Here is a 15,528-nt window from a genome sequence, read left to right as displayed (position 1 = left end):
GGTGCGGGGTCACGGGGAAGCAAAAGTACTAAGAGAATCCTTATGTGACACACAATTGAATGATATCATTATATGATATCTCAAAAAAGGGGTGACAGATTCCCTTTAACTCATGAATTCACATTGTGTCTGTGGCCCAGCAGATACTCTCCCTGCTGTGGGTGATGGCCTCACTAACATGTACAATCAGGGAGTCTACAACACATTCAGAAGGCTGGGAGGGTGAAGCACATGTGCAAAACTGAAACGCCGTGTAGAATAGTGATGCAGTCAATACAAACCAAAGAGGTAGCCTTAGGTAGGGTATAGTGACAGCGGGGGCACTGGTCAGGACTGGGACAGCTAATCTATATAAGCAAACATACATTTTCTCCACATTGCAGAGTCAATCTACTTCCACAAAGGATAGTCTACCTATAAGATTATGAGTATTTGGAAATTTTTACTTATATTGCAGATTTTCTGCACCCAGTGTGTGGATTAGGTTACCGTAGTTACACTTTTGTCCATTGCATTTTTTTCATGCATTTTGATGCTGCAATTTTTTGTCTGTCTTTGTTATGTCATGTTTTAAATAAAGCTGGCTTGTTTTGATACTTCCTTGGCATTGGCAAAACTTTATTGATACAATCATGTGCAGATTAAATCTGGTTTCCGTGCATTTCTGCACTAAAAACGCATATGCAAATTTTCAGGATCAAATGCAATTCTATGGGGAACACCCACAGGTAAAACTCAGTCTATCCGCAAGAGAAACTGACATGTTTTAAAAGATCAGATGGGATTTCTATAAATCCCATTCACTTTTTAGGAACTAAAGAAGCTGAGTTTTATGCACACCAAAAATATGCAGTGTGAAGAATTTATCGTTAGAACTTAACCTTAAAGTCCCCAACCCTGTGTTCGTTGTATAGGCATAAATCTGAAATACGCCTTTTAATGCACATTTAAAAAAGGGTTGTCCAGGTTTACCACCAGAGTCTGCAGTCACTCTACGTGACTGCAGACCTATGAACCCTCACAGGCTGCTGTGGGGGATTATCTGGTGACAGAAGCGAAACAGGGCGGTCATGTGGCCGCAGTTATACAATATGCATCCTTCCATCCACATTCCGACCAGGCGTGCTTGACCTTGCACAATATAAGAGAATTGAAAGAGACCGTGCATGTCTAGTTGCAGGGTGGCCATGAGTATGCATATCGCATACCTGCGGTTACATTACCACTGTCTCACCGCCATCACTGGAGAATCCTCACAGCACTCAGAATTCAAAAGTCTGCATATACATACATTGATTGTAGACAACCACGATAATGTGTTCACTGAAGACTAAGTAAAGACATACCTCAACACTGCCACTGAGCACAGCATGGTGAAGTACAGTACGTCCCGTCCGATCTGCAATATTGACGTTTTTCAGCGATCCAATCAAGGTTTCTGCACATTTAGTAGCTCTGTTAGCAGCTGCAGCATGTAGTGGAGTTTGCCAGTTCTTGTCCCGAGCGCTGACATCAGCAGAGTTCTTTATAAGAAGAGAGACTGCCCTCTGTAATAGACAAAAGCATCACATCAAGGGCAAAATTAGTTAGCAACTGTTAACATGAATATATGTGGAACCTACTAGAAACCTACATATTTTGCTTGCAAATGTAGTGCAACATGGAACTAATTTATGTTTCAAAGAAACAATACAATTCATAGTTGCACGATGTACAACAATTAAAGGGTTATTCGGTACTACACAATTAACGGCCTAACCTTAGAATGGGCCTTCAGTATTAGAGGGGTACATAGAATGACGTACCCTCCACCCCGAGCGGAACACTGAATTAAGTGCCATTTTGCCTTCATTGTTTACCAAAGTCCTGCACATTTTGTGTACCACAGCGCCACCCAGCTGCACTGGATGCTGCTGCTCTGATCAGCAATATAAGGAACAGCTACTACTCTCTGTATGAAGCAGTATCAGGCAAACAATGAGGGGATGCAATGCTTGATTATGGAGGTTCTGCAACCCTTTCAATCCACTAGTGCCTATCCAAAGCATAGGAATGAATTTACTACCCCCCATTTGTAGCTGTTCTCCAATCTGACTAAAAAAAAAAAAAAAGAGTAGCCTAGCACTGACACCCCCCTTCCCACTGATATCAACAATGCTCAAGACACATTACCTTAAGCCAAGTACAGAGCGAGAGAGACTGTCACACTCTGCATGCACATATGTTCAGGAGTACAACTATAAAAGGGGAATATGGCATATTTCAACCAAGCAGAATTACAAGATAATGTACCTCATTTCGTGCAGCTGCAGCTCGGTGCAAGGGAGTAAGCCAGATTGAATCTTTTGCATTAACATTAGCACCTAAAGTCAGTGGTGGGAGGAAAAAAATATGAAAGTTACATTCGATGGAGAGAAACCAGAAGTCAAAAATTACATAGATGGATGCCATTGTATGTTAGAAGCTCTGGTCTAAACTGTCACAAGCATGTACACGCATCAAATGTATACAACTCTGAGGGTATGTGCACACATTGCGGATTGTGCCACATCCGCAGGTAAAATGACCTGTGTTTTACCTGCAGATTTAGTGCAGATTTTGTGCGGATTCCTATAATGGAGCAGGTGTAAAATGCTGCGGAATCCGCACAAAGAATTGACATGCTGCGGAAATGAACCCGCAGCGTTTATGCTGCGGATCTTTCCGCAGCACGTTCACAGCATTTTTTGTTTTACATTGAAAATAATGGTACTGTACAACGCAGGAGAATCTGCTGCGGATCCGCAGGGCCAAATCTGCTGCGGATCCGCAGCAGAATCCACAACGTGTGCACACACCCTGACAATCCTCAAAGGGCAAAGGAAATCTCATCATCTACTGAAGAAATAAAACAAATAGCCAACAGAAGATGGCATAAAAAAGGTGCAATCGTTGTTAAAGCCGTACTCCTATCTTTATATTTTTTTAACCAAGTGTGTACATGCATTTTATAGTTTGTATTAACCCCTTCACCCGTTTTCACCTTCCTGACCAGGCCAAATTTTACAATTCCGACCACTGTCACTTCACGTGTAACAACTCTGGAAAGCGTCAACTGATCCCACCAATTCTGAGACTGTTTTGTCGTGACATTGTACTTCATGTGAGTGGTAAAGTTTGATATGAATTGCTTTTATTCTTGCTTTAATTCTTGTGAAAATATCAAAAATTTGGAAAAATTTTCCAATTTTCAAACATTTTTATGCCCTTAAACCAGAGCGCTATGTCACAAATACTTTAGACCCCAATATATTTCTTATTTGCGTGAGGGTAACAGGGGAAAAAAAAAAGACCCGAAAATTTGTTGTGCAATTTCTCCTGGGTACGCAGATACCCCATGCGTGGGGGAAAACTACCATTTTGGCACACGGCAAAGCTTGGTAGGGAAGGAGCACCATTTGACTTTTTGAATTTAGAATTTGCTGGAATAATTAGTGGATGCCATGTCGCATTTGGAGAGCCCCTGATGTGCCTAAACAGTGGAAACTGCTCACAAGTGACACTACTTTGGAAACTAGACCTCTCAGGCAACTTATCTAGATGTATGTTGTGCACCTTGAACCCCCCCCCCAGGTGCTTCACAGAAGTTTATAACATTGAACCATGAAAAGAAAAATCAAATATAATTTTTCCCACAGAAATGTTTTAGCCCCAAATTTTCTACTTTCAGAAGGTTAACAGGAAAAAAAAGGACCCCAATATGTGCTGTACAATTTCTCCTGAGTACACCAATAACCCATATGTGGTCAAAAACTACTTTTGAGGCACAGTGCAAAGCTCTGAAGGGAAGCAGCGCCATATTGTGGTTCACATTTTGCTGGACTAGTTTGAGGGTGCCATGTTACATTGGCATCGCCCCTGATGTGACAGAACAGCAGAAACTTTTAGAAATGACGTCATTTTACAAACTACACCTTTCAATGAATTAATCTATGGGTGCAATGATCATATTGACACCATAGGTGTCACAGAATTGTATACCATTGGGCAGTGAAGAAAAAATTACAATTTTATTACTAAAATGTTTTACCCCCAGATTTTACCAATAACGTGGAAGTCCCCTATATTTCAGTTAGATGACAGACCGGAATGGGGACTTGCTTTTTTTGGGGGGGATTGAATTGAGGCTTTTATTGGGAACATTTTACACAATAGGATCACATTTATCCGGCGCTCTACGCTGAGCACTTACATTGGGGTTTCCATCTAAATCTGAGCGACGTGACTCAGATGATACCCCGAGGGATCCATTCACTATAATGAGGCAGCAGAGTTACTCTGGTCAGTGGTATCCTTTTCAGAAGTGCACAAAACTGACAGACTGCATTTTTATGCACACCTAAAAAGACGGACATCGCCGAATCATAGGCAGCCAGACGGTGTCCACAGTGCCTCCATCTGCCCATAGGGAATCTTCCCCAGGGGGAGCAGTCTGAGTCACATATTTCAGAGATTTACACTGAACCCCGATGTAAGTGCTCAATGCAGAGTGCAGGATAAATGTGAGACGAGCCTTACTGTGATCTTTGGGAGGCAGAAAGAACATATCAACAGGAGGTGAAGAGTATTTATTTTTACACAGTTCCTCATGCAGTATAAGTGATTAGGTGACTATTCTTCGGGTCGGTGCGATTACAGCGATACCAGATTAATATTGGGTTTTTATGTTTGGCTGCTGTCACACACTAAAAGACGCTTTTTCCTACATTTCCTACATATTTTGATGGCTATAATTTTTCCATATTTCATATTTTTGGGAGGGCTCCCACGTGTGGTAAAATTGATAAGGCAGCTTTCTTCGGGTCAGCATGAGAACTATGAAATTGTGGTATTGTAGTAATGTTTTTGCGCTTTTACACAAAAACTAATTTCACAGAAAAACATTTTTTTGCATTTCTTTATTCTGAGAGCTACCGTATATACTCGAGTATAAGCTGAGATTTTCAGTCCATTTTTTTTTTTTTTTTTTTTTAAAGGCTGAAAGTGCCCCCCCTCTCAGCTAATACTGGAGTCATATACGCCAGGGGGTCAGCGGGGGTGTCAGATCACACTTACCCACCCTCCTAGTGCGGTCTCTGCAACCCCTGCTGCTCTCAAGGTCTCCGGCGCCAGTGTTCAGCAGTCACATGGTACAACTCATTAACCCCTTCACTCCCTGAGCTTTTTTCAATTTTTCGTTTTCCGCTCCCCTTCTTTCCAGAGCCATAACTTTATTTTTCCGTCAATATGGCCACGTGAAGGCTTATTTTTTGCGGGACGAGTTGTAATTTTAAACGACACCATTAGTTTTACCATGTCGCGTACTCGAAAACGGGAAAAAAATTCCAAGTGCAGTGAAATTGCAAAAATAGTGCAATCCCACACTTGTTTTTTGCTTGGCTTTTTTGCTAGGTTCACTAGATGCTAAATCTGACCTGCCAATATTACTCTCCAGGTCATTACGAGTTCATAGACACCAAACATGTCTATGGTCTCTTTTATCTAAGTGGTGAAAAATGTTGAGACCCATAGCGTCTCCATTTTTCGTGATCTTGGGTCGGGTGAGGGCTTATTTTTTTTTACATGCCGGGCTGACGTTTTTAATTATACCACTTTTGTGCAGATACAATCTTTTGATTGCCCGTTACTGAATTTTAATGCAATGTTGCGGCAACCGAAAAAACGTAATTCTGGCGTTTTGAATTTTTTTCTCGCTACGCCGTTTAGCAATCGGGTTAATGCTTTTTTTTTTTTTTTTTTATTATTGATAGAGCGGTTTATTCTGAACGCGGCCAAACCTAATATGTGTATGTTGGATTTTTTTTATTGCTTTATTTTGATTGGGGCGAAAGGGGGGTGATTTTTTTTTTTTTTACACACTTTTGGCATGCTTCAATAGCCTCCATAGGAGGCTAGAAGCATGCACAACCCGATCGGCTCTGCTACATATGGGCGTTGAGCAGATCGCCATATGTAGCAGATTTACTGCAGTGCTTTGAGCACCGACCACCGCTCAAAGCCATCTGCCTGGAACAACCATAGAGGTCTCTGAGACCTGTAGTTGTCCAGACAACGCGTCACCGACCCCCGTCACGTGACGGGGGTCAGCAATGAGTTCTTTTCCGGCCCGGCGGACGGAAGTGCTATTTAAATGCCCGCTGTCAGCTTTGACAGCGGGATTTAACTTGTTAATAGGCGCGGGCAGACAGCGATTCCGCTCACGCCTATTGCGGGCACAGGTCAGCTGTTCATAACATGTCGCGGCTTTGAGGTGGGCTCACCGCCGAAGCCCACCTCAAAGCGGGGGACCTTACCGATGACGCACTATTCAGTCATCGGTAAGGAACGGGTTAAAGTCATGAATATGCACAGTCATTATTATTTATTTATATAGCGCCATTAAGTCCATGGTGATGTACATGAGACGGGGGGGGGGGGGTTACATACAAAGTTAAACAAATTTATAATGACAGACTTACAGAGGGGAAGGGACCCTGTCCTTGCGGACTTACATTCTACGGGATAGTGGGGAAGAGACAGAAGGTTGGGGGTGCAGCAGTCATGACTTTAATGAGTAGTATCACGTGACCGCTGAAGGAAGAGCTGCCGGAGACCGTGGGAGAAGAGCAAGGGCTGCAGAGACCACGCCAGCTGGGGGTAAGTATAAGCAATATTCACCTGTCACCGTTCCACCGCTGTGTGCCGCTCTGTCCTCTGCCTGTGAAGTTCAGGTCAGAGAGCGCGATGATGTGGTTAGTGCGCACCGCGCCCTCTGCCTGAGGTCATTGACAGAGGACCCGGAAGACAGGGCGGCGTGCGGCGGTGGATATCGAAGGTGCCGGGGCCCTGAGCCAGCGGCAACACCGGCACTTGCCCCCCATAGCGCGCCGTGTTCCCGCCTGCTCAGGACATCGGGCACCTGGCCCCCAGTGGCGAGAGGCATTTTTTTTTTTTTTTTTTTTTTTTATTCGCAGCAGCATATGGGACATAATCTATGAAGCATCCTATGGGGCCATAACCTTTATGGAGGCAGCATAAGGGGCATATTCTATGGAGCATCTTATGAGGCCATTATTAACCTTTGTGCAGCATTATATGGGGTGTATTTTGTATGGAGCATCTTATGGGGCAATCATGAACTGTATGGGGCTCTTGATTCAATATGGCTATTCAAAAACATTTAACCTACTGGTGCCTCAATTTTACTTTTATTGGTATTTATTTTTATTTTTGAAATTTACCAGTACCTGCTGCATTTTCCACCCTAGGCTTATACTCGAGTCACTAAGTCGCTGATGGAGGCGCATGGCGGCTTGATTTTTGCAGGACAAGATGATGTTTTCAGAGGTACCATTTTTATTTATATTGATCTTTTTTATTGCGTTTTATTCCACTTTTTGGTCAGTGGTATGATAAAGCAGTTTCCCTCATTTTTGCATTTATTTAATGTATTTAACTGTGTTCAGTGAAGCAGGTTAACTAGTGTGACAGTTTTATAGGTCAGGTCTCTTCGGACATGACGATACAAAATGTGTAATTTTTTTTTACTTAAATGCATTTATTGGATTAATATTTGCAGAGTTTTTTTTAAATATTTCTAAAAATTATTATTTTTTTTTTACATTGTCCTAGGATGGAACATCAATTTCCCACTGACAGATCGTTGATAAATATCTTTGCAATGCTTCTGCATTGCAGGGTGTTAGAGCAGTGCCTGACATGCAGTATGGAGGCATCTGAGCTTGAGCTGATGGGCTACCGTGCTTGGGTGACCTGGCAGTCCTCTTTAGGCCTGGGGTCACCATGGAGACCACTGGCAAAACACAATTGTATCTCCTTGTGCCAATGGGAATACTGATCCTTATGGATAAAGTTTTTTTCGGGTTTAATGTGCGCTGCTTGACCAAGATAATTTCGCACACATAAGAGGTTAAGATTATTTTAATTTCCAACGCGTTTCAAAGTGTGAACCACTTCTTCCTCATGTCATCCCCTGAGGAAGAAGTGGTTCACACTTTGAAACGCGTTGGGAATTAAAATAATCTTAGCCTCTTATGTGTGGGAAATTATCTTGGTCAAGCAGCGCACATTAAACCCGAAAAAAACTTTATCCATAAGGATCAACATTGGCGGTCACGGAGTGGACCTTCGGGCGTGCAGCAGGTTGACAGTTGCTTTATATGCGTGTTTCCCCCTGGAAAAGGTGAGTAGCTTTGTTTCACACCTTTTATATCTTTCCACCCAGATAAGACCCTATTGCGCCCCTTTTTTTTTTCCTTAGCGTTGATTACAATGGGAATACAGAGGGAGCCCCCCTCCCTGTGATGACCTGTGATGTCACGGTCACTATTGACAGCAGCATCAGATGGGTTAAACGCCCGCGATGGGTGCTAGAACCGATCGTGGGTATTGCTGCTTGGTGTCTGCTTTCAAAGAGCTGACACCTGCATTTGGTTGCAGCGACTCAGCATGAGCCCGCGCAATGAGGGTGGTGTATAAATACGGTGATTTGCGGGAACGGATTAACATACTCACCTATCGCCTCTTTCTCTATGATCCAACGCAGTTCTGCTCCACTTCTCAGTGACGTCACCGCAACTCCGACTAGCCGGCTAACTTTAAGCTCTTTGTGCAAGTCAGAAGACTATTTTACAGTGTAAGTCTATGGAGCCTCGTACTGCCTTTCCTTACTTTTACATTGCAAAAATTCACTTCCCAGTCACATAGAACACAAGTGAAACCCAGACAGTCTGCAGAGCGGTGATGTCACTGATAAGCGGAGCAGAATAGTGCTGATCTCTGAGAAGGTAGCTGATGATGAATATATTAATACACTCATTACACACATTTAATTAAAAAAAAAAAAATAAGGCTCTGGCAAAAATTAAGAGACCACTGCACAGCTTTATAAAAATCAGCTTTTCTACATGTCTGACAGTCATTCCATTCCAGTGTCAGTTGAATTCCAACCAGAGGACACCTCATTCTACTTAATGTGCTTCTGATTAGGTGAAAAGTATAAAAAAAAAACCTACTGTGGTGTTCACAATCCTCTTTCAATAGGACAAGCTGGATGGCAAAACAAGTGCCAGTAATATCCCAATAGTAATAGGAAAGAAAAACTAACTTTTAACCATGCCAAAGGAGTTTAAAAGAAAAGTCTTGAGTGAGGAAAAGAAGGGCTCAATTCTGGCTTTACTAGCAGAGGGATACAGTGAGCGTCATGTTGCTTCCATCCTTAAAATTTCTAAGACGGTAGTCCATTACAACAAGGTCTAGCAGCAGACATTGGGGACAACAAAGCTACAGACCGGCAGAGGGTGAAAACGACTCTCCACTGACTGAAATGTCATCTTATTCAAATGTCATTCAGCAACCGCAGGATGACATCAAGTGACCAACAAAAAGGAATGGCAAATGGCAGCTGGGGAGAAGTGCACAGCAAGAACAGTTCGTAACAGACTCCTAAGGGCAGGGATCAAGTCATGTAAAGCTAGAAAAAAGCCTTTCATCAATGAGAAGCAAAGGAGAGCCAGGCTGAATTTTGCCACAGACCATAAGGACTGGACCATAGAGGACTGGAGTAAGGTAATCTCTGATTAGTCTAATTTTCAGCTTTGCCCACTACCTCGTCATCTAATGGTTAGACGGAGACCTGGAGATGCGTACAAGCCACAGTGTCTTGCACCCACTGTGAAATTTGGTGGAGGATCGGTGATGATCTAGGCATGCTTCAGCAAGGCTGGAATCGGGCAGGTTAATCTTTGCAAAGGGCGTGTGAATCAAGCTGCATACAAGGTTATCCTGGAGAAACAGTTGATTCCTTCTGCTCAGGCAATGTTCCCAAACTCTGAGGACTGGTTTTTCCAGCAGGACAATGCACCATGCCACACAGCTAGGTCAATCAATCAATGTGTGGATGAAGGACCACCACATCAAATCTGTCATGACCAGCCCAATCTCCAGACCTGAATCCATTTGAAAACCTCTGGAATGTAATCAAGAGGAAGACTGATAGTCACAAGCCGTCAAACAAAGAATAACTGCTTAAATTTTTGCACCGGAAGTGGCATAAGGTCACCCAAAAGCAGTGTGAAAGACTGGTGGAAAGCATGCCAAGATGCATGAAAGCGGTGATGAAAAATCATGGTTATTCCACAAAATATTTATTTCTGAACTCTTCCTGAGTTAAAACATTAGAATTGTTGTTTCTAAATTAACTTGTTTTCTTAGCATTATTTGAGGTCTGCGAGCACTGAATTTTTTTTGTTATTTTGACCATTTCTCATTTTCTGAAAATAAATACAAAATTTAGTGCTTAGAAATTTGGAAACATGTCAGTAGTTTATAGAATAAAAGAGCAATTTACATTTTCCTCAAAAAAACCTATAAAGAGAAAAATCAGACAAATTGAAAATTTTGCAGTGGTCTTAATTTTTGCCAGAGCTGTACATAGATGGGAGGGTTTATTTAATGCATCTTACCTGACTTTATTAACAGTTCCATAACCGGGATGTCTCCTAAGTAGGCAGCAGCATGCAGCGGGGTGCGTCTCTCTTGGTCCTGTGAAAATGGAGAATTTATTTTATTTTTTTTTTAAATCAAGAAAATTAGTTTTTTTTTAAAAAAAAAAAAAAATACTGTACAGAAAGGACAAACAGGATATGCAAATCAAAACATTTGAACCTCAACTCTTCCCTTCTGCCCCCAAAACAACTAATCCAATCTTTCAAACTCCAGTCCTACTTGACCAGACACCACAATTATAGTATACATAGGAACATAAAGTCCGAAACACCTACATGTCTTTTCACACTTCTGTCAGAACCAGAGTGCAGTCATCTCCCCCCCCCCCCCCCACCCACCCACCCAATACAATTGCTGTGACTGGATGTTAAATGCTGAACAGCCAATCACAGCATTTTCAGCGTTTCAGGTAATGAAATTGCCTGCACCACTGATGATCGGAGCAGTAGCAGCTGGACCCTAGCTACGCCAGCATCACCAGAGCCAGCTCTAATTGGTGGGATCAGACGATGACTGCTGGTGCTGCTCAAGAAACTGCTCTGATCCACCCCTATTCCCTTCTCAACCCTTTCCCCCTTTTTGACCCCTCTCCCAACCCCCACTTCTGCCGCCGAGCGCTGATCAGTATTTGATCGCTTTATTTTTTTTAAGCTATTTTTTTTGTTTCTGCATCCTGCAGCCACCAAGCATCGATCAGTGACACAAATCACTGATCAGCGTCCATGCTTGCTGTTTTCCAGGACCTTTTTTTGTCCCCGTCAATTCCCCCCTCGCCCACTTTTGCACCACCTGTGTGTGTGTGTGCGTCCTACAGTTGCCGAGTAGCAAAGTCAGCTGCACATTACTAATTGGCACAAGTGCTCGCATTTAACAAAGACTTGATTTCCGGTCTTTTTTTCTCCTCCAGTTTTTGCACCACATCCGTGCGCGTGTCCTACAGCCGTTGAGGAACATCACGAACATTACTGATCAGCCTTTGGTTTTTTTGGTGTGAAAAAAAGTTGAATAAAAAGTTATTTATATTAGTAAGACTAGACTGGTAAAATTATACTGTAGTAATCGGTGACTACAGTAATAAGCATAGTAGAGTATTATTTTTTTCTGAAGTCCATTTAGTAAGTTTGTTTTTTTATTTTAACAATTTTTTTAAAAAATTTTTAAGAAGGAAAAAAGATGGATTTTTGGTTCTTACCGTAAAATCTCTTTCTTGGAGCCTTCATTGGGGGACACAGATTACCATGGGTGTATGCTGCTGCTAGGAGGCTGACACTATGCAAAACAAGAAAATTAGCTCCTCCCCGGCAGTATACACCCACCGACAGGCACCAAGCACCTCAGTTGGTGAAAAAGCAGTAGGAGAAGCAACGAGAAAACTCTAAACATATGTACCAACCCAACACGGTACAACTTAAACAGGGAGGGTGCCGTGTCCCCCAATGAAGGCTCCAAGAAAGATTTTACGGTAAGAACCAAAAATCCATCTTTTTTTATCGCCTTATTGGGGGACACAGATTACCATGGGACGTTCCAAAGCAGTCCCAAGGGTGGGAACAGCAAAAAGGAAAGAAAGAATCGGAAAAGGCTTAGGTCGGCCGGTGAGCCACCGCCGCCTGCAGAACCTTCCTACCAACAACTGCATCAGACGAGGCCTGGGTATGAACCCTGTAGAACCTCGCAAAGGTGTGCAAGGACGACCAGGTTGCAGCCTTGCAAATTTGCATGGCCGAAGCCTGGTGACGAACAGCCCACGAAGCCGCCACAGCCTGGGTGGAGTGAGCTCTTACCCCCGGAGGGGGCCGTTTTTCCTGAAGACAGTACACTTCCAGAATGGTAGAACGAATCCAACGAGCGATCGTGGATTTGGATGCCGGAAGTCCTTTCTGGCGACCTTCAGAGATGATCAGCAAGGAATCAGATTGACGAAAGGAAGAGGTCCTGGCGAGATAGACACGCAGGGCTCTAACTACGTCCAGTTTGTGGAGAGACCTCTCAAGTGGATGAGAGGGAGCCGGACAAAGATGGAAGAATGATATCCTCATTGATATGGAAAGAGGAAACCACCTTTGGAAGGAAAGAAGGAACGGGCCTGAGGACGACCTTATCCTGATGGAGAATCAGGTAAGGGGAACGGCAGGACAAGGCCGCCAATTCAGAAACTCTTCTGATGGATGTAATGGCAATCAAAAAGGTGACCTTCCATGAGAGAAGGGACAAAGGAATGTCCTGGATAGGCTCGAATGGCGCCTTCTGGAGAGCGCCAAGAACGAGATTGAGATCCCACGGTTCTATTGGTGAATGATGAGGAGGAGCCACATGGGAGACCCCTTGGCGAAAGGTTTTGACCTGTGGCAAGGAAGCGAGCTCTCTTTGGAAGAGGACAAAGAGCGGAGACCTGGCCCTTGAGGGTACTGAGAGACAGACCCGCTTCCAAACCAGACTGGAGAAAACCAAGAATAGATGGTATGGAAAAGGACATTGGGAAGACTTTTTTTTATCATCGAACCAGCGGAAAAAAGCCTTCCAGTGCCTATGATAAATGCGGGAAGAGGCTGGTTTTCTGGCTCTGATCATAGTTTGAATCACCTGACTGGACAGACCTGATTCCTTCAGGATTGCGGCCTCAAAGGCCATGCCGTCAAACTCAGACTGAGAATTCTCGTGGTAAAGGGGGCCTTGCGAGAGAAGGTCTGGACGGTCTGGAAGCCTCCAGGGGACGTCCGTGAGCATGTTCACCAGTTCCGTGTACCAAGGCCGTCTTGGCCAATCTGGAGCGACAAGAATCACTGGTACGCCTTCCAATTTAATTTTTTTGACCACTCGTGGGATCAAGGCCAGAGGCGGGAACAGATAAGGAAGTTGAAACTGGGACCACGGAATCACCAGAGCGTCGTACGCGATGGCTAGAGGGTCCCTGGACCTGGCTACGAACTGCAGCACTGTGTGTTTCATCCGAGATGCCAGGAGATCGACATCCGGGGTGCCCCAACGGTGGCATATCTGATCGAAGACTGTGGGGTGCAGGAACCATTCGCCGGACGCTAGGCCCTGACGACTCAGAAAATGGGCTGCCCAATTTTCCACCCCTGGAATATGAACGGCGGAGATTGCCGGAACGTAACGTTCTGCCCAGCGGAATATCTTGGCCACTTCCGACATTACCTGCTTGCTGCGCGTGCCCCCGATGGTTTATGTACGCCACGGCCGTGGCGTTGTCCGACTGAATACGGACCGGCTTGCCGGAGAGGAGAGGCTGCCAGTGAAGAAGGGCCAGGAAGATTGCTCTGATCTCCAGAAGATAGATTGAGAGGAGAGTCTCCTGTGGGTTCCAGCGTCCTTGGGCCGCTTTCTGATGGAACACGGCTCCCCATCCCAGAAGACTGGCATCGGTGGTGATGACTTGCCACCGAGGCGGAAGGAAGGACCTCGCTTGGAGAACTGACGCTGGCAGTAACCAAGTGAGAGATTGCCTCACTCAGAGGGAGCAGAATAGGACAGTCCAAGGACATCGTGGTCTTGTCCCAGGCTGAAAGCAGAGACAGCTGGAGGGGGCGAAGATGAAACTGCGCAAAGGGCACTGCTTCCATGAAAGCCACCATTTTGCCCAGAACCTTCATGCAGGACCGAATGGGAATGGGAGTTGGCCTCTTGAGAATTCTGATGCCCTTGGAAAGAGCCGCAATCTTTTCCCTCGGAAGAAACACTCGGGCTAGATCCGTGTCGAATTCCATGCCCAGGAAGGTCAGACGCTGAGTGGGGATCAGAATGGACTTCTCCCTGTTGACTAGCGCTGAAGCTAGGCCGAAAGGAAGAGCCGTGAACTGATAGTGGTCTCCCTGAATCGCAAAACGAAGATACTTCTGATGCTGCGCACAAACCGGAATGTGCAGATAGGCGTCCCGAATGTCCACAGAGCAGAGGAATTCCCCGGGCTCCACGGAGGCAATCACCGACCGAAGAGACTCCATTTTGAAATGAAGAATCTTTACATGGCGATTGAGCAACTTGAGGTCCAGAATTGGACGAAGGGAGCCGTCTTTCTTCGGGACTACGAAGAGATTTGAGTAGAACCCGGAAAACCGTTCGTTTGAGGGAACGGGAACAATCACTCCGGCGGAAAGAAGGGAGGCAATGGCCTGGAGAAACCCCGGAGTCTGAGACCGCTGTCGCGGAGGCCGAGACCGGAAAAACCGTCTGTTCGGGGGGGGAAGCAAATTCGATCTTGTAACCGGATGTGACGATTTCTCTGACCCAAGCGTCGTCGACAACACACAGCCAAGCATCCACAAAAAAGGAAAGTCTGCCTCTCACCCTGGAAGAAGTTCCAGGTGGGGGTGACCCGTCGCTTGGAAGAAAACCTGCCGGAACTGGTGCCTGAAGCCCTGGAATATTGTCCTCTAGATCTCCAGTGGGGAGCTGGTTTGTAAGATGGCTTTTTCTGTTCTCGCTCTCTAGTGGCAGATGAGCGATCCTGCTGGACAAATCTGTCCGTGGACGAGAAGGGACGAAAAGGCCTAAACGTGCGAAAACCCCTTCTATAAAGGAAACGTCGTGGGCGAGACTGGGGAAGAGAGGTGCTTTTACCACCAGTGGCATCGGAGATTAGCTGGTCCAGCTTGGCTCCAAAGAGCCTAGAACCGTGGAATGGCAGATTAGTAAGGGACTTTTTTGAAGTGGTATCCGCATTCCATGACTTTAGCCAAAGAACTTGGCGAATAGCTACCATGTTGCTATTTGCCCTGGCCACGCACCTGGCTGCATCCAAGGAGGCGGCCAAAAGGTATTTACCCGCATGGTTAATCTGATCTGCGAGATCTGCCAACTCGTCCTGAGGAGCTGTTGCCAATATGCCCCTGCGAAGGATTTTTGCCCAAGCGGAAATGACTTTCACTACCCAGGCTGATGCGAAAATAGGACAGAGGCGCCGGATGCCTCAAAAATAGACTTAGCCAGGGATTCGATCTGCCTGTCCGTAGGATCTTTGAG

At 44.9% G+C, this 15,528-nt stretch overlaps 1 protein-coding gene across 2 annotated transcripts in view; it reads right to left on the bottom strand.

Moving 5' to 3' along the window:
- ANKRD52 (ankyrin repeat domain 52) overlaps positions 1 to 15,528 on the bottom strand; it is a 104,977-nt gene that overhangs the window by 42,319 nt on the left and 47,130 nt on the right. For both annotated transcript variants that reach the window (XM_073563419.1, XM_073563418.1), the window contains exons 3-5: positions 10,503 to 10,581; positions 2,293 to 2,363; positions 1,347 to 1,547 (exon numbers count right to left, since the gene is read on the bottom strand). In XM_073563419.1, coding sequence (XP_073419520.1) covers positions 1,347 to 1,547; positions 2,293 to 2,363; positions 10,503 to 10,581 — 351 coding nt within the window. The remainder of the gene's footprint in view (positions 1 to 1,346; positions 1,548 to 2,292; positions 2,364 to 10,502; positions 10,582 to 15,528) is intronic.

Source organism: Dendrobates tinctorius, unplaced genomic scaffold (assembly GCF_039654945.1).
Source record: "Dendrobates tinctorius isolate UK_male_01 unplaced genomic scaffold, ASM3965494v1 ptg000388l, whole genome shotgun sequence".
Lineage (NCBI taxonomy): Eukaryota > Metazoa > Chordata > Amphibia > Anura > Dendrobatidae > Dendrobates > Dendrobates tinctorius.
The sequence above is the reverse complement of the archived record's forward strand: the minus strand, read 5'-3'. Positions and strand labels throughout refer to the sequence as shown.